The sequence below is a fragment of the Anabrus simplex genome, chromosome 8, assembly GCF_040414725.1.
Source record: "Anabrus simplex isolate iqAnaSimp1 chromosome 8, ASM4041472v1, whole genome shotgun sequence".
Lineage (NCBI taxonomy): Eukaryota > Metazoa > Arthropoda > Insecta > Orthoptera > Tettigoniidae > Anabrus > Anabrus simplex.
Genome location: NC_090272.1, coordinates 179,437,374 through 179,464,485, shown reverse-complemented (window position 1 = coordinate 179,464,485; position 27,112 = coordinate 179,437,374). Strand labels below are relative to the sequence as shown.

Here is a 27,112-nt window from a genome sequence, read left to right as displayed (position 1 = left end):
TTTAGACAATGGTAACCTCAACACTAAACCAGGAAGATAAAAAATGCATCATTTGGTTTGTCCTTATTAAGAAAAATATTTTCACAATTAGAGACAACACTAATAGTATTCGATGAATACAGAAGAACCACAGACTACTGTATGATGTCCTTTTCATACTTTGAACTTTGGATTGGAAGGTATTTATGTACAGTATAAAGGTCTTGGCACTCATTTAACAAAGTTTACACTTTACGCCTTCACTTTCACTTTGGTGATTTGCTAGCTGATCTCCTTCAACCTGAACATACTTCTGAATGATCGTCCCATGCTGAAACCTGAAACAGTCAAATTATGGAAAGTTAACAACAAATATTTTCCAATTCTTAATCATCAACATAATACTGTTGACTTGGAGAAGCATATGAAATACATTCACATTTAATCTGTTTCACATTGGGTATATGTGTTGGTGCTGAAACACAATAGGCTTCTGAAAATCACTAACTTACAGTATCACAACAATAATGATGCTACATACAAAATATATATACAGGGTCTCTCTTGTAAACTAAGACTGAACACATGGTGTTTATAATCTGGGCTATGGGAGGCACATACACAGTTCTTGACCTTGGAAGCAGCCTGCACATGTTTAACCTGGCAAGTATCAGTCACCAGTCTGAATCTCAGCTGTTAAGGGGACTTAATGAGCGAGTTTTCATGAAAATACGGCCAAAATACCAAATGTTGGATTTTGCCGAAACTTAGGGCCCAAACCATTTCGGAAATAAGGAATGTTGAAATTTTTCCCATAGCGCCATTTTTAAAGCTCTGGCAGTGATTTAAAGATGGTTGCGTGTCATTATTAAATACCTAAGCACAACACGCCTACCCGACTCATGAACTGAAACACTTCGGATTTTGTTTTCCATGTCATTGCTAACAAGTTACCACGAAATCCACTTGCGGAAATGATCAGCCAAGTGTCTTTTGACATCTAGGAACACAAAATTCCCATAACCTTTTACACACGGGAATGAAATAACCTCTGTCATAAAATATTAAAATAATTTCCTTTAGATTTCAAGTTTTATTTTCTTCATGCCGTCCAATATATCTTTGTTATCAGTAATGAAGTAAATAGAAGAAACTAGTAAATAAATGAATTTGCTTATTCGAATACTATAGTTACTTCCTACCAATCTTTGTTGACATTCGCTCCGTGTGGGTTGTTTTTGAAATATTTGTTGGCGTATATTGATCTGTGGCAAGGGTAATATTGTTTGGAGTGTGCCTTATTATTTCTGGTTTGATACTTCACGCTATTGGTTGTGTGAAAACCAAGTTATGATTTGAAATTGTTAGAATAATATTGCCTATTTACCAGAGATTGGCCTCAGATGCCTTGCTGGAGAGGTGCAAGGGAGGGAAAACTCAAATTCTAATGAGAGTCTCCATAGCATTATATAGCATAACTGCCCTAACGATGTCTTCCTTTCAAAGAAGAAGCTGGAATTAGCAGTTACAAAAACAGTGAGTGAATTTAACATGGGTTGTGTGAAAACATTAGAAGTGATGCATGACATTAGGCAAGAACCTATGACAAGTTCTTTACTGAAGATCAGTGAGCAACGTGACCACAGCTGTCTTTTAATTTAAATCTAAGAATTTCATTTTTGTCTGTATTGTTGAGAGTGAAGGAGAATTTCCTGTTGTGTATGTTTATCAGGAACTCAAGGGAGACTTCATTAGTTAGTCGGAACATAGAAAAAATGATGAACTCTTCTCAGAAGAACTCTTAAGGTTTCACCTTACTTTTTCCTGCCTGCTGGCTCTTCAGAAATGTGTGCGCGTGCATTTTGTATTCAGGAATCATTCATGGCGAATATTTTCGCACTGCAAGATATGTGGTTAAGGTTATTTTTAATATGTATAACTTTTGCTTTCTCAACGATTCATTTGTTTCTATATTCGTCCCTGTTTTTATCTCCTCGTAAGATGTGTATTGTTTAATGTAACGCCTTGTGTAATATAAATGTCTACATGCTAGCCTATTTCCCACATTTTGGCTGAAGATGACGCCAAACAGCGTCGAAACTAGTTCCAAGTGTAAATATATGTTGTAAATAAACTATAACATTTATTGTATTGAAAAGGTGGACCCTTTTAAGTTTCCTATCTACCACAGCTGTCTTCGTCAGGGCGGAACAAGGAGCACCTCAGGATAGAAAACTGCAAAATGTGTACTTAGAAGTAAGTATGAAGAGATCTGAGGGCTGTGCATATGGTGCAGGGCAGTTCTGATGTAAGTAACTAACCACCCAACTTTACTTGCTGTTTTCTCATGAAGTTATTTTTGTTACAGGTATTATGATAAAAAAAGCTCCCTGTATTGCAGTTTTCAAGTCATTTGGTTCAAAGTTGGTTTAGATATTTAAATATGTATGAAAATTGTAATTAACTCTGGATGTTTATGTCAGTAAAAAATAACTGCATTATTTGTGCTTTCAAATATAAATAATTTCTGATTTTTGGGCAAAACGTAAATGTTATCATTTTGAGTCTCTCTCCTGATTCTCATATTAAAGGCACATCAAATTCAAAAGCAATTTCTAATTATGCATATATTTAGGTAATGTTTACCAACTATGGATGTAAATGAGTGAAAACTCCATTGCAAGGAACATTTTTTATGACCCAATGTTTTTGATGATAATTTTCTTATTATTTCAAAAACTATTTGAGCAATCAAGTTAAAATTCGCAATGTGTCCTAACTATAGGCATATCTACCTGTGGTTAAAATTTCAAACTGATCCGTCCAGTAGTTTAAGATTTTCAAAACTCACTCATGAGTCCCCTTAACATGGTGAGACAATTATCATCTTAAAGGTCACGTGAACAGTCATGACTCTTATTATTGGTGTGCAGAAAATGCTAATGGTCATTATGAAGTCCCTCATTATGATAGGAAGATTGGTGTTTGGTGTGCTGTTAGTGCAAGATGATTAACTGGGCCTAATTTTTTAAAAAAAAATTTCATATGATACTAAATGCAGAGAGGTACAAAGATGACATTAGAGGTACCAAGATGACATTATGACACCATTCTTCCATCAATTAACAGAAGAAGAAATATCACGTGGGTGGTTTCTTCAAGATTCAGACCCTGCTCATACAGCAGAAGATTCCGTGCTTACAATCTTGGAAGTGTTTGCAGACAAAATGATCAGTGTTGATGTATTTCCCCCTCGTTCTCCAGATCCAACAGTGTGTGATTTTTACTTGTGGGGTAAACTGAAAGAAAAAGTATATCGAACAAATCCTCACAAATTGGAGGAACTGAAATAAAACATTACAAATGAAATCAGACAGTGGCAGAACTAACTTGCATCAACCAGAATGTGGTTACCAGATACGATGCCTGTATAACCCAGGGAGGATAACACTTCCAGCATCCTTTATAAGGTAAGACCTCATATAAGACTGTATACACGCTTAAAGCAGGGCGGTGGTGCATGACATAAGTTCAGCTAAGGCAGCTGCTGTAGCACAGAGTACAAACACCGTGCGTTCAGTCTGGGTTTATAAGAGACTCTGTATAAATGATTAGAAGGGGCACTTGTTAATGGAGATTGATTTCATCATTTGTGAAATTCCATTAATTTTAATAAGCATCCCCAAACTGCAGCATTGCACATGTTTCAATTGAAATCCACTTGAAAAACAAAACTTATCCAGGAGCAACTGCATCAGCGCTGTACAGACTCCAGACTCCAGTTGGAAAGATGGAATGGTTTAGAAATAAAATTGGACTAAGACAGAAGAGTGTGCTGTCATCTCTTTTATTACTAATGGTTATAGATTAAATTGTAAAGGATACAAAAGGAGCATATAGGAATTGGGAGATTAAGTTATTACGATTTGCAGACAATATTGTACTCTGGGAAATGAACAGCAAAGACGTATAAGAACAACTTGACGCACTGAACGAGAAATTGAAAAGTATGGTATGAAAATCAGTGCAGAGGAAAGCAAGACCATGGCAATATCAAGAGAAGAAAGACATCGCAAAAAATGGTGGTCAAAGCCTTGAAATTGTAGAGTTTCAAATACCTAGGGAGTGAATTAATACAGATTACAAGGCTGGACATTCACATTAGCAAGAGGTTGCAATGGGGCAATGCATTCTACCAGAGTATAAAAAACCTTTTCTGGAATAAGGAAGTATGAAGGAAATGTAAAGAGATAATGTACAAAATGTATTAGGCACCGATATTCACATGCAGCTGAGACCTGGAAAATGACAAGTAGGAAGGAGAACAGAATTCAAGGCAGCAAAATTTAATACCTTACAAGTATGACAAGGATAAACTGAACGAGAAACGAAGATGTGAGAAAGGAGGTCAGAATGGGAAACCTAAATGACAGAATTGATAGGAGTAAACTAAGATGGTTTGGACATGTAAAGATTTGCTTTTTTTTTTTTATAATCTGGTTTACATCAGACCGACACAGATAGGTCTTAAGGCGACTAGGGGATAGGAAAGGACTAAGAAAGGGAAGGAAGTAGCTGTGACCTTCATTAGAGTACAGCCCCAGCATTTGCCTGCGTGTGAAAATGGGAAACCACGAAAAACCATCTTCAGGGCTGCCGACAGTGGGGTTCGAACACACTGTCTCCTGAATGCAAGCTCAGAGCTGCGCGCCCCTAACCGCATGGACGACTTGCTCAGTGACATGTAAAGGTGAGGAGAAAAGAATACTAAAAACAGATGACAGAGATGAAGTTCGAGGGAAAGAGAGTGAGAGGGAGACCTAGAACGAGGTGGATTGATTCAATAAAGACGAGTGCAAGAAGAAGAAGAATGGACTGGGACGAAATGATGGAACAGGAATGGTGGAAGAAGAGAGGAAAGTGGAGAAGTGTAATACCAGATGTATGCATAAGTCTTTTCTGGTTTCACTAAGAGGTGGCACCAGCGAACAGTACACAGCGTATGAATTTGACACATACATCAGTTTGTTTGACTGACATTAACCTACCAACACACTCACGTTGAGCCTGCCAAACACTAGTGGCTGTGTTGTATCGTTCAGTGATCATGTCGATGTTTGTTCCTCAAAAAGAACATTGCTTTTCTTATTTAATCAAAAGAAAAAGGCTGTAGAAAGTCGTCGTTTGCTGGTAGAAACATATGGTGAACATGCTCCATCGATTAGAACATGTGAGACATGGTTTCAACAATTTAAACGTGGTGATATCAATGTGAAAGACAGTGCACGCTCCGGTAGACCACAAAAGCGGTGTTGTGTATTATGAACTCTTGAAGCCCAGTGAAACCATTAATGCACAACGCTATCACCAACAAATGATTAATTTAAATCATGCATTGATCGACAGATGACTGGAATGAGCCAGAAGACATGACAAAGTGACTTTGTTACATGACAATGCGCTGTCTCACACAGCAAAACCAGTGAAAAACACCTTGACATCGCTTGGATGGGACATCCTTCTACACCCGCCTTACTGCCCCGACCTGGCGCCATCTATCACTTCTTCACACCAATGGGGCACGCGCTCGCAGAGCAGCACTTCAGCAATTTCAAGGAAGTTGGAAAATGGTTTGATGGTTTGCCACAGACAACAAGCAGTTTTTCTGGCATGGTATTCATAACTTACCTGAAAAATGGGCAAAGTGTGTAGAAGCCAATGGCCAATATTTTGATTAAATAAAAAATGAATTTCCCTTGAAAACTACGTGTTTTCTTAACCATTTAAACCGGCAAAAACTTATGCATACATCTGGTAAATGTCCTGACCCAGCAGGAGCTGGATAAGGGAAAGGAGGATGGTGATGATATTAATCAGGAATCGTGAATACTAGTGAAAATCAGTTCTTTATATAGCATATCATAATTATCCCAATCTACACAAATACCTGCCCATTAATGACTATGAATTTGTAAATTAGTAACAAAAACATAGGCGCAAGAGAAATGAAACCTGGAACTACAATATTACATTAGAGACAGTTGTTCTTACCTGACAGTCACGACTACAGTACCACTGGTTTCCGCACCCTGCACATACGAACTGAGCCGCTCTTTGGTGACAACCTTGACATTCTGGAACATCATCGGCTGAAATATCTTGGGCACCGCTTTGATCATCCTCTGCATCAATTCGAGGTCCACCTTCTCCAGACTCATCAATAACAAGTCTATCTGCACTGTCTTCCTGCTCTTCCTCCTGACACAAGAAATAAACACTCCTAGTTACAGCAGTCATTTATAGGGGTAATTTAAAAAAAAAAAGACAAATGTCTGTAAGTGACAACAGAGAAAAACACATGCAGTAGTTAATGAACTTCATTTTCATATCAGAATCAAGCTTATGGCATAACACAATGGTTCCCGAATGTTTTCAGTCCACCGCCTCCTCGACTCCATGAATTCATGGGTGTCATTAGGAAGAGGAAAATTTAAGGCATGTCCCACCCAATAACTTTCTCATGTCAGTGTTTTCACTCTTCTACAGTTCTAAATGTAGTTTTGATAAATAACAGTAAATAAAACAGGTAATGAAACAGACTTATCGGCACTTCGCCGTAAGTTCTGAGATCATGCCTGTTGCAAACTATTAACCTCATGGTCCATACCAATGTATTATATAACTAAGTGAAGTAAACCAAGGAATCCACCTAATCGATACAATATGTATGTTTTGCCTTAGGCAAATTCATATTTCAGTAGTACACGTTTTCTTTAGTATGTAAACATCATCAGCTACAGCATGTTTGTGACATAATTAAAAGGTATAAAAATATATTCTTCTCTTATTAGTCTTATAACGTTCCCAACACCATAAAAACTTTGACTTAGTTAAGCTTTGAAGGGGATGAGGTTGGGCAAGGTAAATGTACTCAACTATATCTAGTCTTAGATTAAAAACTTATTGCCTACAAACCTTGTGATGACATTTCCAAGTATTTATAAAAATATAGTCCTTGTGTTAACATGCGATCTCAGATCTACTGAGAAAAATAAATTATTCCTGTCTTCTTGTAGTATCATGTCTTGTTCAACAGATTCTGAATAATGTAAATATGAAGAAAACTGGTGATGTTTGCAATGAAATTTGAATTCCATTAGAGAAAATAATATGGATGTCTTCTTGTCTACCATCAGTCACAATCAAGTTTTGGGGAGTTTTCATTATAACGCCAGACACTCACTCTCTGTCTGCCTTTTTACATCCTCGGAAAGTTTGTCTTAGTGGTTTTCCCAAGTGAAATTAACATAGCATTACAATGTCAGTAGGAATGTCATCTCTCAAAGTAATCCTATCATTTGAAATACTTAATCAAATGAAAAACCACAAATTTTCTTATTATTAACAAACAGTACTATGCTGTCGATCTAACAGCCCGAAGTTCCAGAGTTGGAATGACCTGGCCGCAGACAGCCATAAACACTCCTCTGCCATTATCCCGTTAAGTGTGCACTCTGCTCATCCCAATCAGTGCCCCAGAGTAGAAATTGAATAGCTGGAATACTACGATGGACCAGTGTGTTACGTGCCCGTAGTATCAGAAAATGTATGAACCAGAAGAATGGCAGGCTAAAGAAGAAAGTTACCTAACTCCCCAGCTATTTCCCACCAATATTCAGGCAGGCTGTTATACTCGGTACGCAGCAGTAATCCCATCTATCGGAGATGAGTGGCAGCAAAAGAGACAAAAAATATCACAAACAATGGTCAATGTAATATTATTGTTGGTCAATTTTATGAGCTTTCGATAATGTAGTCCTTCACATTTAGTTGTCTTCCGAATCTGAAATACCACTCTTGTAATAGTGCTGTACAGTGTTATTAGAAATACCAGGAGTAATCATGAGCAAATATAACAGCTTTATAGAAACCAGATGAGAACATCACTAGGAAAGACACAGAAATAAGAAAAATTATGAAATTGTACTTTGAGAATTTATACAATGGTACAAAAAAGGACTCCAGTCCCAATGCACAGATTCAGTCAAGCTGCAGAGATAATATATCTGAAGAAACGCCACCAACTTGAAGTGAAGTAGAATCAGCCCTTAAAAGTATGCGCAATGGATGAGCTACTGGCCTTGATGAATTAGCTGCAGACATGATTAAAGCTGCTGGCCCACAAGGAATTCAATGGCCCTTTGGAATTGGCCCTTTTAATTTTTAACATGATAATGCATTCGTTCCTACAGTGCTGGTTGACAGCCAGACGAGACTGCCCAAAAATGTCTAGAGAACTGTTTGCAATATTGTAGGAGGAATGGAAGACATCAATCAAAATTATTCCTAGAAGGGTAGAGGCTGGGACAGCACCTAAGGGCAGACCTACGTCATACTGACAGCACAGTACCTCCAGTTAACCAGTCATTAATGGCAATGTAGTGAATGTTTGAGCTTTGAAGCATCTGTTTTTAATCCATTGAAATATGAATAATAGGGACAAAAAATTTTCAAGAATTATGTGTAACTTTGTTTATTGAAAAACCAAAATCTGTACCCATCACAGACCAATGTCTAAATGTGTGTTAACTGTTTTCCAGTCTTTAGTAGTGAATCAGCGTGTGATATTTTTTTGATGCAGCTCTCCAGATGAAGTGGCCACACCACATATTTCAAATCACATTTCTGACATCATTTTATGAACCTTGTACACTCTGCATGGCCTGAAAGTAGAATCATTTTCGATAAAACTACCAACATCACTATTATCATCATTTTGAGAAAGATTACTGCCTTTTGATGAGAAAGTCATCATCGCTTTCTAGCCACTTCAGGATCACCAGCCACATTTGTTTATGAACAAGCACAGGCAGATTGCATTTTTTTTGTCCATAAACTTTGAAAGGTACATTTCATTTAAAAGATTCCCTGAAGTTCAAGAAGTAATCTATTACATGGGTGCCCATGCCTGGGGGCAAGGTGGGGATGCCCCCTCCCCCCCTAGCTCTCAGGGAAAGGAAAAAATCTAATATATTCAGGTGTTTTTCTTTCAAGAAAATTATTTTAAAATCGGTATTACGTAGAAGTGGTAGGTGATATGGTGTGTGGTATTCTGCCGTGGAATACAAGTCGTCATTCATCTTCCAAATTATTAAAAATACTACATACCCCCAGGTGTAGGCCCCCCCCCCTACAAACTGTCCTATGGGCACCCATGAATCTATATGTGCTGCAAGACCCATCTCTTGCCAGTAACTTGAACTATTAGCATTTATAAGTTAGTAAGGAACAGTTTTGTATCAAAAGAATTCCATAATAAATAAGACTTTCCACCATTTTTGATGCTATATACCGTATTTACTTAAAGCAAGCTATCTAGTTGCACATGTTTTGTTACTTAGGAACATCCTCGGCTACTTATTTCATTGCTTAGGTGATTTTTTTTTACAAAGAATTATAATCTTCATTAAAATCTATCTTAAAAATGTTCCTTAATTATACTTAAAAGAAAAATAATAAGAAAAGGGCAGGTGAAGGGGTGGGGGGAGAAGGTAAACAGGGGCAGTGGGCATCTATGGATGTCGGTAGTACATGCAATGGTGTTAACACCGTTACTTCACCAGATGGAAAGCCACACTCGCTGCAACAAGACCTCTCCAACGACAACAGTAGGATTACGACATTCATAACAAGATTTTGGAACGCTATTTTAGAACCTTTAAATTGAAAGTACTCAGCTTTAGAGAGGTCATTAAACAACAAATACCCAAGAGGTCCAATTTTATCATATCAGTTTACGACAAATCTTGTTCCAACATAGAAGACCAGCTGAGGAACATTCCTAAAGCCAAGATACAACATCAAAACGAAAAGTTTTTTGAAAAATCATTTAAATGAGGAGAATTAAGTAAAATAGAAATAAATTCTCCCCCCTCTGTCCCCATTTACCTTCTCCCCCCTTCTCCTTCCATTTCTTTATTAGTTTATTTTAAGTATAACTACCCAAGTACAACTTTAAGATGGTTTTTAACAAAGAATATAATTCTTTGTAAAAAAAATCACCTAAGCAATAAATAAGTAGCTGAGGATGTTCCTGAGGAACAAAACATGCACTGCTAGATAGCTTGTTTTAAGCAAATATATAGTTTTAATACCTGAATATATCTCAACGGTGCACTACCCTCCAGCATCTTGGAAAGGTGTAGCAATCCAACTAATGAGCCCACTGCTACACTGGGGTGAAACACTGATAATTTCACAACTGAAAATGCCTAAAGTGCTTAAAAATTTTTAACATTTGCTATCAATGAAATTAAATTATGGTTTCCTTCAAGGAACCTTATTTTTGATAAAGGCCAAAGGCGGGCAAAGTGGAGGCACATGCTTCCCCTAGTGCACCGTAACTGCGTTGTCCTACATAAGAGGCTTGCAGTGGTGTCTCAACGGCACACTAGTGCGAGGGTATTGGAAAGGTGTAGCCATCCTACTGATGAGTCCACTGCTACACTAGGGCGAAACGCTGGTAATTTCACGATTGCAAAAGCATAAAGAGCTTAAATGTTTTTAAATATATATATAGTATATCAAAAAGGTAGAAAGTCTTATTTATTATAGAATTCTTTAGATCACAAATTTTGATATGGACCACGAAACAGATTACTTGTAAACAGTTCTATACGTTAAAAATTAAATAATTGAAAAAGAGGTTCAACCTATTCAATACATAAGAGAAAGAAATGTAGTGATTACATTCTTATTTAATAGTAACTATAAATGGGACCGGTTTCGACCTTAGTCCAGGTCATCGTCAGCCGTTCAAAACATAAAAACATGTAAAACAACACATATGAAAAAGAAAAAGATTAAGTGAACTCTGGATCAGTATAAGATGAAATATAAATTAACGATGGGGGTAGAAATTGTGAGTCACTTAAAAGAAAACAGTACGTAATATTAAGAATGGTAGTATGGCACACGCAATGATAGGCAAAGTCTCACAATGTTTATGAATATTGGAGAACGGTCAAATGGGTCAGTTGTGCCTGACAGAGTGTGGAAACTGACCCATTTGACCGTTCTCCAATATTCATAAACATTGTGAGACTTTGCCTATCATTGTGTGTGCCATACTACCATTCTTAATATTACGTACTGTTTTCTTTTAAGTGACTCACAATTTCTACCCCCATCGTTAATTTATATTTCATCTTATACGGATCCAGAGTTCACTTAATCTTTTTCTTTTTCATATGCATTGTTTTACATGTTTTTATGTTTTGAACGGCTGACGATGACCTGGACTAAGGTCGAAACCGGTCCCATTTATAGTTATTATTAAATAAGAATGTAATCACTACATTTCTTTCTCTTATGTATTGAATAGGTTGAACCTCTTTTTCAATTATTTAATTTTTAACGTTAATACTTTCAATACGGAACAATGAAATTTTTATCTTTAAATAAACAGTTCTATATGTCGGCTTTCGGTCCAAACTGTTGGCATATGGAATGGTTCTGGAAGTCGGCACCAATAAGTTAATTTACCTCCTATAAGCATGTAGATAAATAAATAGTATAGTACTAAGATAACCCTATAACTAAAACAACCAATGCATATATGGAGCATTGAAATTTTAAAGGTCTATTATTATTATTATTATTATTATTATTATTATTATTATTATTATTATTATTATTACTATTATTACTACTATTATTATTACTATTATTATTATTATTATTATTATTATTATTATTTGCTTTAGGTCCCACTAACTACTCTTTTACGGTTTTCAGAGATGCTGAGGTGCCAAAATTTAGTCACGCAGGAGTTCTTTTTCATGCCAGTAAATCTACTGACACGAGGCTGATGTATTTGAGCACCTTGAAATACCAATAGACTGAACAAGTTGGGGTCAGAAGGGCAGCGCATCAACGGTCTGAGCCACTCAGCCCAGCGGTCTCTTATTAATACCAAGCAATATGGCTGAGGATGTCGTCACACTAACCATGTGGTACTCCAGTATCTGGGCAACAGTCATCTCAGCACAGACTACTGCCCTTAATAGGCAGTTACACCATGGGGTTATTATCACTGACCCAGCAGGAAGTTATAAACAAGTACTGAACACTTACCAAAAGTACAACTTCTTCTTTGGCTTTGACTGGTTGTTGAGCAGCAACAGGAGTAATGGTGATCTCATTTCTGGTTTGCTAAAACAAACCAAGGTCCAATTACAATTTGCTGCACGTTCTTTATCCTTTCATCAAAATTAATTTTTGTTGTTTTGGTGCATGCAACAATGATTCATGAACTTCAATGTAAGAACGACTGTTCGTCTTTCATGACCAGAACTGATATGCTCCAAATAGAGTCCTAATGATCAAAAGGTACGGCAAAATAAAGTTAGGCCAGTGACATTTTTCTAAATCTGTTAAAATTATATTGAATTGAATATTATAAACACTCCACAAATTGGATTATCAGAATCAAAAAATATATTTCAAGTTACCAAGTAACACACCACAAAATACCACATGAATAACAGACTAAAGAATGGGCTACAAAATTACAATCTGCATGGATTTACTTCAAAATTGTATTTTACTTCCGAAACAGCTGATCAGATTTAATCATCATGAGTAATATACATTTTATAAATAAAATGTGTTAGTAAAACAGTGATTTAAAAAAAATTCAAGACAGATATTGAAATACATTTATATTGCACAACCTTCATGATCTTGATGAAAGTCTTGAAATAATATGAAAAGATACACTGTTAAAGATTTCTAACAAAAATATATCTTCTTATGGAAAAATTAAAATATGGTACCATACTCATGACTACCACAAATGACCCACAGGAAATATTAACTAACACCTAAGTCTCTTTGCATATCTTGAGACTGAAAATTAGATTGGAGAACTGGGGAAAAAAAAAAAAAAATTAAAGAAAAGCAGAATGATTTGTTCTAGGTGATTTCTGACAAAAGAGTAGTGTTGTGAAAATAATGCAATGTTGTGAGATGGACAGCAGACATGATGATAAACAGGAATAAAAAGTCAGGTTGTAAGTTTCAGCAAGAGGAAAAGTCCTCTCAGTTTTAATTACTGTGTTGACGGCGTAAAAGTAACTCCCACAGATGACTGTAAATACTTAGGTATTAATATAAGGAAAGATTATTCCCGTGAAGCTCCTAGCAAGACGCAGGCAACTATCTTAATATCTTCAAAAGTACTTGATGGATTTGCAAAATAAGCACATCACTGAACTGATCGCTTGATTCTTTCTTGTTCTATTGGGTGGAATTAGTATAGTCCTATTTTAGAAAAACGAAGTTGCTACCGGCTTCTTGGTAAATACATACATGACGAAGATGAATTGGATAGTGTGTTATGAGCCCCTTAACACAATTTAAGAATTTGAAAACAAAATGTCTATATCTTTACCAGATCACAAGATATTTGAAGTGGACAGTGAAGCTGTATATGACTTGATCCGATACTTGTGTTCCTTTCCATTACCTAATTCAAATGTAAGTTTAATGATAAAGATCTACTGTATGAGTATAGCCTTCAAATTCAAATTATTTTAAAATATAAATATGTAGTTGTTGGGCCTGAAAAAAGAACACTGTGATGTTTGAGAGACGCTGACCCACAGCACTCATTTCATTATGAACAGGAATTCTTTGATGTTGTTCACACAATATTTCTGTACTGAAAATTAACACATTCGTGGCTGCCTGGACATGGGTAACATGACATAGATATTGATTCCCATAGGGAATCTGAAATATTTGTCCTGAATGAGTAAATTTATATTATATTTATATATTTATATTTATATATTTATATTACCAATATTACTCATTCAGGACAAAATTTCAGATTCCCTATGGGAATCAATATCTATGTCATCTGATGGCCAAGCAGGCATCAATTTTTGATAATGAGACAAAGTCTCTTAGTGCATTGGCACTGCCGGTGGCTCCAGTTAGCCTACGCAGTAGCCTCCATGGTGTGCACTAGCCAGCGTATTGGTAGGTGTGCTAGGTACCAACTGATGAGCCCACCCTAGCACACGAGGACGAAACGCTGGCAACCAAGAATGAGTTAGCTGGAAAATTTATAATGTCCAAAAACAGACCATTTATATTGGTAATATAAATTTACTCATTCAGGACAAATATTTCAGATTCCCTATGGGAATCAATATCTATGTCATCTGATGACCAAGCAGGCATCAATTTTTGATAATGAGACAAAGTCTCTTAGTGCATTGGCACTGCCGGTGGCTCCAGTTAGCCTACGCAGTGGCCTCCATGGTGTGCACTAGCCAGCGTATTGGTAGGTGTGCTAGGTACCAACTGATGAGCCCACCCTAGCACACGAGGGCGAAACGCTGGCAACCAAGAATGAGTTATATTGGTAATATGGACATGGGTAACCGTTACCCTGGTGTCGTAATACTTTTTTTTTTCTTAAAGGAGTTTATTTCTGTGTCCTTATCCATTTTAGATTATCATTTGAATTATTTCTATAATATTTCTGTGCATGGGAGTCATGATGCACACTGTGTATAAGCGGCACTACTGATGAGCGTTTCATCTGCAGTGCCTTTTGATGCAGCATGTGCGTCATGACAGGTAATGAATCGGAATCTGAGAAATAAATTTTTGTTTGGTCGTAGATCTTCGATAACTTTCCTACAACAGATAAACGAGTTTCTGAACACTTCCAGCAAAAATGCTGCGTGGTAAAATCTGTGTTATTGCTGTGTGATGAACGATCACTGTCTGCACGGCTCCTGCTATCTATGCCCACTCTCCTTAGCCACACATTTACTGGCAAAATGCAAAAATGTGTTCCTGTAGGTGGTATGAAAGATTTTGTGCATGAGATGGTGTCAATTTTTTGGGTATGAAGTGGTGTTTTTTCTGCTGAGAAGGCCCTGCAACCTCACTGTTGACATCGTAGAACATTAAGCCAAATTCTAATGACTACAGAGATAGTAACTAGCAATTAAACTGCTGCCAAGTTGGAGCATATGTTTAACAACAGCTTAACAATGCACAGATAAGAGGTCCACTTGTTTACATAGGTACTGCCGTAAAAATTAGCTTTAATATTTGGCACGGAGTGTAACACATGTGTCGTCATTGGCACTATGTGAAAGTGAAGTCATAACACACGTGTCGTCATCGGCCGTGAACGTGTTAATATTTCACATAGCAGTTTCTCAAGGTGCAACAACTATATATAAACAGAATGCAGAAAAGAATAAGTAAAGTAAACTTAATCTCACCTTGGAAGTAGACAGCAAATCGGATATTGAGACTGGTCCTGCAGTTCCGTGAAAAGGTGTGACTGTGGTGGTATTGGCTATACTGCCTGACATTCTCTCTGGAGCAGTGAGCAATCTTGCAAGAGTTGGAGAGAATGTGGTTGGACGTGCATTGTTAGTATCACCACCTCTTTGCTGCTGCATTGACGTAGACTTGGTAAGGATGCCGTGCAGCAATGAGGAAGATGGAGGAGAATTGGGAGCTAACACAGGATGCAGAGTGACTTCAGGATATGGAGGGGCTTTGTTGGCAGCTGTAGTTGTAGGTACAGGCTCATGGCGCTGCTCATTCTGGCTGAGTTTTGCAAACTGAACCAGAACATCTTTAAAGCTGATTCCTCCCACTGCTCCATGGTTTCCAGATTCATGTGCAACCTGAGAAGGAGCCCCACTGCGAGAAGAATCAGCACTGGAAGGTCTCGAGGAATCTTGTCGAGCACTGTCTGCAGCAGAATTGAGGAGAAACCCTAAGTCAGGCATATCTGTTGTTGATGAGCCTATAAGTCCAGGTCCAGGTCTCATCTGAGATCCTGACCCTAAAGCCAATGATGCCATACTCAATATACCACCAGTACCACTGACTCTAGTTGAGGTAACAAGGTTTTCTGGAACCTGACAACTTGGCGTGGGGGACAATGCACTCTTAAGCCTTCGGCCACGTCTCGGAACATCTCCTGGATGTTTAGATCGATAGTCTGCAATAATGGAACGGACATCGAGAATTGGCCCTTGACGACCTTCACCTATCACAGGATTCTGTCCATTATTACTGTTGTTACTGTTACTACCATTTCCTGAAGGGACAATGATAGTAGGTTTTGGTAGGATTGGTCGATGTGTTCTACCATTCAACTTGTCTCTGCTTGATTCAGGAACTCTCGTCAGTGTTGTATTTGCAGAGAGGTGGGAAGAAGAAGAAGAAGAGACAGGACTGGTCGTTGACAAATTGCAAGGACCTGACGGTATTGCAGGAACCATTGTAACAGGCAAGTGATTGCGTACACCTTTCAGAACACTTCCAGTAGATGAAGGTTGTTGATGTAAATGTCCTTTCATGTTGAATTTATTACTGGATGCTTTGGAAACCCTTTTACAATTCATAGCACACACCTTATTCTTGTCATATGGTAACTCTTCTGAACCGAAGAAATCACCAAATCTGATGTCAGACATTAGATCCCAGTCCAGAGCATCACCACCTTTGCCTGCAGCTCCCATCATAAGCAACATAACTTGCTTCTTTCTCTGAAGACGTATGTACATCTCTTCCTTAATTTTCCTCACACGCAATATGTTATTCCACTCCTGTTCTTTAGCTCGAGCAAGGGCGTTAAGAGTATGGATTTCCTGCTGAAGTTTTTCTGTGTGACGCTGAATTTCCTCGAGACTCGTCCCGGCTGCACTTTCTACATATTCACTAACGGTACGTTCACGTTCTTCCAACTCCGCATGTGTCATCTTCATTTTCTTAACTACACTCGGAGTATCACTGTCACTTTCACTGCTGTCTCGCTTCCTCCGCTCCGGGCAGCGTTTGGGCTCCTCACGTTGACTGGCAGGACTACTTGCGCCACTGTTATCCTCTTCTTCCTCCGGAGGAGAAGGTGGGAGGTTACAATTATCTCCAGCACCTCCACCTTTCAAGTAGTCTTGTTGTTGATCTTGTTTCTCTTGTTGTCTTGCAGCCTCGTCACCTCTTGCACCATTATCGACTACCTGTTTCCCTTCCTCTCCTCCTGAAGCACTCGGAGACTCAACGTTTGTGTTGTCCTTTTCAGCTTCCCCTTCTTTAACTGTCATCGGAGTTGATGCAGCCACAGGTACCGGGATCTGCAGCTCAGCCGATTCATCTTCAACACAGAGAACAAAATGTATAAGCAATAAATTTCCTGGTTAGGCCCGTATTGATGGATATACCTTACTTTTAACATTAATTTATTCTTCCACCTAATCAATACATAGTTATACTTTCAAGTAGTACTAGTTTCAACCATATATAGCGGCCATCCTCAGCTACTCGTCATTAAAATTGGAATTAGAAGGACTTAGCATCATTATAAACAAGAACCTCCCGAGTTAAAACAACAAAAATTCAAACACAGGAAGTACACTAATGTACATATTTAAAAGTCCAAACATTAGACACTTGATAATGGTCAAGTGGATTTAGGATTCCAGAATAAAAACTAATAAATTGCAAGATAATTGGAACTTGAAAATTATTTTGGTGTAGCTCCATTCAAAAATACACGTGTGTCGAATAAGGGTGACGTAAAATGCCAATGCCTATTGACAGTCCCCTAAATCCTAAATCTACTTGACCATTATCAAGTGTCTAATGTTTGGACTTTTAAATGTGTACATTAGTGTATTTTCTGTGTTTGTATTTTTGTAGTTTTAACTCAGGAGGTTTTTAACCCTTTTGTTTATACTGACACTATGTTCTTCTAATTCCAATTTTTATGATGAACAGCTGAGGATGGCTGCTACGTACAGTTGAAACTAGTACTATTTGAAAGGAAAACTACAGTATGTGTTGATTAGGTGGAAGAATAAATTAAAGTTTGTAAAAAGTGAGGACAAAATGTATCACAATAAAGCAAAACATAAGTAGATGTTGCATAATTAATGCATATTTTTCAAAATATATATACAGCTTTAATTCAAAATGTTCTGTCTTATATCTGTGGTACTAAGGCAGAACCCAATATTTCAAAGAACACGAATTTTCAGTAGGAGCTTTTAAAAGTTGGCGAGCTCACTGAAATTCATATTGTACCCATTAAACTGAAGTGGCATATATTCGTGAATAAACTTGTGAAATCCTTACATCAAATGTTCCACCTTTACAATACTATGAATCGTCTTCATTGATAATAATGATAATTGATAAGACTACATAAAAATATAGTAATGAGACATGTTTCGTCCTGCTTTTGAGATATCTTCAGTCACAAACGAAAACCATTAAAAATATAGTAAGGATGCAATAAAATCATTAGATAAAAAGTCTATACATCTTGTTGCAATGCGACGTGTTGGCATCTTCTCAATAATACCCTGGTAATATATTGAATGAGTCTTAAAACTGACATGAATATAATGTAAATCACAACGTCCAAACATTGCACAATGCCCAAATGTCCGTGGATTGCACGGATTTAATGCAACATGAGTGGCTTCATAAAATGAACTGAATATGAAATTTTTATCGTGTAATATATCTGTGAATATAATAAAAAGAAGGAACAAGTTTTATTTTTATTTCCCCAGCAGGTTCAGAGAACAAATCACTAGGTTTCTCCTATGTATGTACTGAATATATCAGAATCTTTATTTTGGAAACAGTGCATTGTACATGCACCAGAATTAAACCGGGCTTTGCCATCATATTCTTCATCACAAAATCTACCATACTGGCATTCAAACCAAATATTTGATTTTGTTGACATATCGGGTTCTGCCTTAGTGCCACAGATACAATGTACAGGCAATGTCAGCAATGACAGTTGATATATATAAATGCAGAGTCACCTGCCTGCTGCATAGGATGGGGTTCCTAGGACCAGAAAAAATTATTCCATAACTGTAGAATGGCTCCAATGATTTTGCAAGCCAACAGGTCAAAGAAACTGATGTGTGGGAGCCACTTACCTTTGCTAAAAATAATGTCATACTGCATTTCTATCAATAAAAAAGCATTGTCTTACTTTCCCTCACGATTGAAAAAGAACATTCATTCATTCATGTAAACTCTCTCCCAAGTTGGTGGTCATTAGTGACTGAGAGAGAAGAGGGCTTATTCATTCATTCATTCATTCATTCATTCATTCAAAATGAATGCTGTAATTGTAATTCTAGGATTCCATTAAAGTATGTGTAACAATACACACAATAAAATTCTATTTTCCTTCCTGGTGGTTTAAATAATATTATTATTTGATAATATCATTTGAGAGTCTTATACACACTAAATACATTTAAAATTCAATTTTCTCTGCCTGAAAATATTTAAGTGATGATATTTCTTAGGTAAGATATAAATATATTTGTTGTAAAGATGTTACATAGTTAATTTATTTTCGGGCGTTCCTCGATGCAAGACCAACCTGAAGAAATGGTGATCCTTCCAGCAAATGCAGACATCTCATTTAAATGTGGTGCTGAACAAGCCCCAAGCCACCTACTTATCTGTCCGTTCTGGACATCACAAGATACTGTTAGAGGAAACAACATGGCCATCGCAACTGCAGTTTTTGGAAATGCTGACTGGACATGCGAATAAATGAATGATTTAAATGGTTGAAGTTCCTAAAATGTTTTACAGGCTGATGACCTTAGATGTTAGGCCCCTTTAAACACGAAACAACAAAACTTTTTGCTTTCATACAACTTCTGCACTATTATACTTTTACAGCTTGATTTACGTCGCACCGATGTAGATAGGTCTTATGGCGACGATAGGATAGAAAGGGGCTAGGAGCACGAAGGAAGAGGCCATGCCCTTATTTAAAGTACAGCTCCAGCGTTTGCCTGGTGTGAAAATGGGACACCACAGAAAACCATCTTCAGAGCTACCGACAGTGGGGTCGAACCCATTACATCCCGAATGCAAGCTCACAGCTGGGCGACCCTTACTGCACTCTGCACTATAAAAGTCATCCAAAACAACAAAACGTATTCTGCATTGTTTAAAACAAACTTCAAGTGTCGTGCCATTAATAATACTTTCATCTACAAAACCTAAAACCGTAGATAACCTGTCTGCCCCTGCACTTGAAGCATCAAAATAAAGACAACTTAACGCACCTGTTTACCCTTCGAACCCATGCAGCTGGAAGGACAAGCCTGACTCTTGTTCTGTTAACATCGACCGACCATCGTTGACAATGCCCGTGCGTGATTTCATGAGGACCGTGTTGGACAACAAACAAGAAAATAAATAACATGCTCAAAAACAGTTTGTTAAACAAATATACAATTATCTCATACAAACCCAGACCAAACGCACCCTGCGCTATGGCAGTTGCAGTATGGTAGGCATGTGCATAGTTCTTGACCTTGCAAGCAGCCTGCACGTGTTCGACCTGACAAGCATCAGTCGCCAGGGTGAATCTCAGCTCTTAACATGGTGAGACAGTTATCATTACAACACCGTATTTGTATATGTAAAAGTTCTTATTTCATCTTAATGGTCGTGTGAACAGTCATAACTCTCGCTATTGGTGTGCAGAAAATCCTAATGGTGTTTACGAAGACCCACATTATGATTGAAAGATTGGTGTTTGGTGTGTTGATAGTACAGGACGAATAACTTGACCTATATATTTTTTTCGAAACAACAGTAAATCAGTAGTGCCAAGATGGCAAGTTGACGCCATTCTTCCACCAGTTAATGGAAAAATAAAAATTGTGTGGGTGGTTTCAACGAGATTCAGCCCTGCTCATACAGCAGAAGATTTCCTTCTTACGATCTTGGGAGTGTCTGCAGACAGTGTAAATGCTAGTTTATTTCCCCCTCGTTCTCCAGATCTAACAGTGTGTGGTTTTTACTTGCAAGGTAAACTGAAAGAAAACATTACGAATGAAATCAGAAACATTACAGTGGCAGAACTTACTCGCGTCAACCAGAATGTAGTTACTAGATACAATGCCTGTAAAACCCAGAATGGATGATACTTCCAGCATCTTTTATAAGGTAAGATTTCATATAAGATTGTATACATGCTTAAAGCAGGGCGGCAGCACGTGGCATTAGTTCGGCTGAGACAACTGCTGTAGCGCAGAGTACAAACACTGTGCATTCGGTCTGAGTTTATATGAGAGACCCCTTATGTAGGTTCTTCTGCTGTCAAAGTTGGACAATGTACGAATTCTTTAACTTGTTCATAATATCGTCTATTCATAATCAGTGACAAGTTTACACAATGAAGATATTACACATGCAAATAAGTGATTTGAAAGAATCTGAGGATATTCTTATAGAACGAAACACGTCATTCTATTATTAATAAAGTGGCTTTTTTCTTTAGGTATATATATTTTCATGTCCGCCTCTATGGTGTAGTGATTAGTGTGATTAGTTGCCACTCCCGGAGGTCTGGATTCGGTTCCCGGCGATGCCATAGAATTTGAAAAGTGGTACAAACACTGGAACTGTATCAACTCAGCCTCAGCATGTCAACTAAGTTGAAGGGGTTCGATTCCCATCTCAGCCATCCTGGAAGTGGTTTTCTGTGGTTTCCTACTTCTTCTCCAGGCAAATGCTGGGGTAGTACCTAACTTAAGGTCACGGCCGCTTCCTTCCTCTTCCTTGCCTATCTCCTCTGATCTTCCCATCCCCTACGAGGCCCCCGTTCAGCATAGCAGGTGAGGCCGCCTGGATGAGGCACTGGTCCTCCTTCGCAGTTGTATCCTCGATCGAATATCTCGCGTTCCAGGACATTGCCCTCGAGGCGGTAGAGGTAGGACCCCTCGTTGAGTTCGAGTGAAAAACCAACCCTGGACGGAAAACGGACTAAGAAAGATAAATATATGTTCATAAATTTGTATCTGAAAACATTATCTTACCAAGCAACTGAGGAGCTATTTAAAAGTGAGATAACGGCCTCACGCTAAGAAAACTAATAATAGATGTTGCTTTTCTGACAAAAATCCCTCGCAGGTAACATTCACATCAACCCTTTCAACCGCTTCCAGAAGAACTACCGTTCCGCTCAAAGAGGTCGAGGTGTGTCCCTTTTCCCTCCACCTGCAAGAACAGCATTACAGTATATCAAAGTGGGTTCTTTATTCGTTATGCTCGGCTATGGAATAAACTCTCACTACAGAGGAAAGAACTACCTACTGAATATTTTTTGTAAAAAGGTAAAAAGAATGTGTATATAAAGAAACCTTCTGTACATAACATAATTTTCTACTGTGTGAATGTTCAGTATGCGTGGGAGGACGGATGTAAGTTTGTGTGATCCCGAGTGCGTGAGACTGTATGTGGGTATGCTCCATTCACCATCCCTGAACTGTATCTGCAATTTGTGGATAATAATAATAATAATAATAATAATAATAATAATAATAATAATAATAATAATAATGGCCAAGAGTATTTGCTGCCCATGTGTCACATCGTATTCTACAGGCCTTCAGAGTGAGCAGTGGTAGCTTTGTAGACTGTAGCGACATGGGCATTTTTTGGTTTGTTTTCGTTTTATAATTATTATTACCTGTTTTGTCTTCCTCATTGTCAGCAGCCGACTCCTTTTCTTCATCTACTTTCTCGCTTCCTTCCTGGCTGGCTCCTCTCTTCTTCGATGTGGAGTCCTGCTCACACTTCGAGCTAGCGGTACCACTATTTTCCTTCCCGCTGTCGGAGTCCTTCTCCTTCTCTCCATCAGCCGCCACTGTCTTGGGAGATCCATTGGTCTTTGGCGAGTCATCCAAGGCTGAGGGTTTGTTACTACAGTCCTCATCCATGATATGCATTCTGTTGAGACTGAAACAGACAAGGCGATCATATTCTTTACTTTCACATAAAAATTTATAGACTATACAAAGAAATAGCGTTCCCTCAGGTGTCATTAAAATGCCATTGAAATATAAAATGTGTACTATTAGTCTCAATTCAGAATCAAAATGATACCAAGAATTAAGGATAATTAGGTGCCATTTAAATATGAGCAATGCTACGAGGAGTGTTCAAATGAAAAGATACGAAACGACACGTGTGCGTATAATCGGTGTTTTTATTCAAAAGTAATCACCACAGGCCTGAGCAAAACTATCCCACTGTTTCACGAGCAGAAGGATTCCCTGCTCTCAGAATTTCTGTGGCTGTGACAGGAGGCAGATTTTCACGGTGTTCTTCAGTTCGTCGTCCGAGTGGAAGCGCTTCCCTTTGAGATGTATTTTTAGCGGACCAAACAGATGGAACTCGCAGGGCGTTATGTCCAGGCTGTAGGGCGGATGCTCAAGTGCGGCCAGTACACTTTGTGTGACCTTGCAGATGTGTGGACGAACGTTATCATGAAGTAGAATCACTCCCTGCGTGAACAGCCCAGGCCGTTTGCTCTTGATGGACTTGCGTAGACTACGGAGTGTTTCACCTCACTGTTAACGGTTTTTCCGTACTCAAGGAACTCGATGAGTATCGAGCTTCGAAAAAGACGGTGAGCACCACCTTGGGTCATGTGAGAGCCCCCGCGCAATGCGCACCACCACGCCGGACACTACATCCACTTCCCTAGATGCCGCATTACGTTATCTCGAAGCGTCGTATTCAAATTTCAACCAGTTTGGTTTTTACGACGTTTCGTACCTTTTCATTTGAACACCCCTCACATTATACAGTTATGTACAATGTGAATGTTACCACCCCTGGAACTCGAAACAGGCAAGTACATTACCCAATGACTCGAGGACAGATACACACATGTTTCCAAATCTTGACAAAATTGTTACCAACTTTTTTTTAAAACTCCACTGTGACTTTTGTAAACATTTTAGAGAAACATTTTAAAACCGATTTTCCTTCTTATTCAGAATCTAATTACATGAATGATGATATGATGATGATGAATAATGCCGATTTAATGGACCCAACATCGAGAATCTATATATATATTTTGTTTTGCTAGTTGCTTTACGTCGCACCGACACAGATAGGTCTTATGGCGACGATGGGACAGGAAAGGGCTAGGAGTGGGAAGGAAGCGGCCGTGGTCTTAATTAAGGTACAGCCCCAGCATTTGCCTGGTGTGAAAATGGGAAACCACAGAAAACCATTTTCAGGGCTGCCAACAGTGGGGTTCGAACCTACTATCTCCCGAATACTGGATACCGGCCGCACTTAAGCGACTGGAGCTACCGAGCTCGGTGAATCTATAATAATAATAATAATAATAATAATAATAATAATAATAATAATAATAATCGCAGTAGGTTTTAAGTAAAGTTAAATGATAACTACATATCACTAATGATATCAATAATGATATTAACAATCAACTGTACCAGGTACAATGGTTTCTTCAAACTAAAGGGCCAACACACAGAGTAAGGTTTGTATTTATACATTAAAGTGATAAAGCACTGTTCTTCTGAACTCAAGTTGGCCGGTTGAATCCCGGCTCAGTCCGGTGATAAGAAGCTGCCTCGCTCCGGTGGATTTACTCCCACGTTAAAGAACTCGTGGGGCGTCCCGAAAATCGAAAAAGTAATTAGTGGGGCGTAAAACCAGGAATATTATTATTATTATTATTATTATTATTATTATTATTATTATTATTATCAGACTATGTCCAGAACTGTTGCTGAATATGTACAATCATTGCCTGCAAGCGAATGTTTTTTAGTCCCCGATGGAAAATGGCTCGTTTGGTTTTGATCAGCAAAGGAAAACTTGGTGGTTATAGACCTTTATGTATGCTGGACACAGCTGGAAAAGGCCTGGAGAAACTTCTGCAGCCCAGAATCCTCTCAGCAGTTCAACTAGTAGGGGATTTATCTGTTCGCCAACATGGATTTCGTAGAGGACACTCGACGCTAGATGCAGTGTGGGAGGTGGTGAATACAGCAGAAAGGGCACAAATGGGCAACCATCATTTCCGTAAATTGACACTTCTTGTGACCCTGGATGTGATGAATGCCTTCAATTCGGCAAGATGGAGCGATATGTTGGTAGCTCTTGAAGAAACTTTCAAGCTACCACAATATCTTATGCGCATAATGAGAGATTACTTCAAAGATCGCACTCTGCTGTATGATACGGAAGATGGACAAAAGACAAAACGTCTGACGGCTGGTGCAGCGCAGGGATCGATCCTTGGTTCAGATCTTTGAAACATAATGTACGATGGCTTGTTACGTTTGGAGATGCCAGAGGACACGAAGCTTGTGGGCTACGCTGATGATGTGGCCGCATTGATACTAGTAGCTCGTAATGTTGAAATGGCTCAAATCAAACTGAACCAGGTGATGCGGCGAATAAAAGAATGGATGATGAACCACAGTCTAACATTAGCCGAACACAAAACGGAGATAGTTCTTCTGACGAGGAAAAGGATCGAAACTCTTGTACCAATGACTGTTGGAGAGTTAGTGATTGAAACATCTGCGAGCACAAAATATCTAGGAGTGACACTTGACTCCAAGCTCACATTCTGGAATCATATTCAGAGAGCGACAGACAAGGCAGTAAAATACATGACTGCACTTAGCAGACTGATGGGAAATATTAAAGGTCCGAAATCCAGTAAACGACGTCTTCTCATGTCGACGGTTCAGTCAGTGCTCCTATATGGTTCTGAAATCTGGGCTGAATCCTTGAGATTTGCTTGGTATCGGAGGAGGATTGCTGCCGTAAAACGGAGAGCAACTTTACGTATTGCAGGTGCATACCGGACGGTTTCCGAACCTGCAATCCTCACGGTAGCAGCAATAGCCCCAATAGACCTACTTGCATTGGAGCGACATGAAATCTGGCGTGCCCAAGGAGAGCTGGGAAAGAAATGTGCACATAAGCGTGCCTTCAGTCAACGGATGAGGCGATGGCAACTCAGATGGGAAAGTGACCCTCGAGGCAAATGGACCAAGCGACTGATACCACGCTTGAATATGTGGGTTGAAAGGGTCCATGGTGAAGTAAATTACTACCTCACGCAGCTTCTAACAGGACATGGATATTTCCGGAAATTCCTGCAAAAACTGGGCAGCGAGTGACGCAGCATGCATATACTGTGATGACATCCACGACGTATTTCACACCTGTTTTGTGTGCGGCCACTAGACGATTCAGAGAAGATGCGTGGAAACTGAACTACTCGTAGGAGAATTTACAACAGATAATATTATTTCTGCGATGCTGCGAAACCAGGAATCCTGGGATCGCGTGGCAGTGTATGTGGAGGATGTCCTTCGCCAGAAGAAGGATTTGGAAGCATACGAACGTTCGTAAAGGAGAAATGAAGAAAGAAGACGTCTGAAAGACAAAGCACGGTATCACCCTGAAGTAATGCGAGAGCGGTTCCGGGGTGATGATACACATCGTGGGAAAACGGTGTGTGGTTTTTAGTGGGTAAGAATCCCACACATATGTGGAGTGCGGACCCTTTACAAGTGTCTTTTGAAGATTTTCCACAATCCCTCGTAAAAATTGTTATTATTATTATTATCATTATTATTATTATTATTTCCGATATGTTTATTTACTTTGTTCCTAGGTACATGGTGTAAATATAACAAACATATCTTTGCTTCTGAGCTCCAATTTCAAACACACACGTAACATACACCCCAACTCGCCTCCTCGGAGATTTTTGGGAAGTTCTGTTCTTTTGGGAGTTTTGCACCATTTTCTTTGGTGCCACATGTTAATTTTCTAGGGTTCCTAATTAATTCGTACCTATTTTCATTTTCATTCTACCTGTACACATCACCCTGGTCGGGAAAGCCCAGAATAACGGCCGAGAGGATTCGTCGTGCCGACCACACGACACCTCGTAATCTGCAGGTCTTCGTGATGAGTAGCGGACGCTTGGACGGCTGTTGCGCCATGCGGTTTGGGTAGTCACAGTATAACACTGAGGCAGTGCCGAGTTCCAGGCACTCTTCTGAAAAGGAGCACTTCAGCCAATTTGCTCGTCTTCCGGTAAATTTCACAATCCACGAAGCTTAAATTAGTTATCTCGGCCGTAGACGAACCCGGAACAGTTGGCATGCAAGGCCAATGTACTACCGATTTCATCATCAAACCCAACCGCGGTTCGGGCAACACTCCAAGCTCGTCT

The 27,112-nt window shown here is 38.8% G+C and overlaps 1 protein-coding gene across 1 annotated transcript; it reads right to left on the bottom strand.

Moving 5' to 3' along the window:
• Window positions 1-74: 74 nt before the first annotated feature.
• Window positions 75-26,879, bottom strand: LOC137501917 (uncharacterized). Its single transcript, XM_068229087.1, has 6 exons — window positions 26,749-26,879; window positions 22,553-22,821; window positions 15,291-17,179; window positions 12,115-12,192; window positions 6,031-6,234; window positions 75-317 (listed from the first exon to the last, which is right to left on the bottom strand). Exons 1-6 carry the CDS (start codon window positions 26,877-26,879, stop codon window positions 276-278), a joined length of 2,613 nt encoding a protein of 870 aa, XP_068085188.1. The 3' UTR covers window positions 75-275.
• Between the last annotated feature and the right edge of the window lie 233 nt (window positions 26,880-27,112).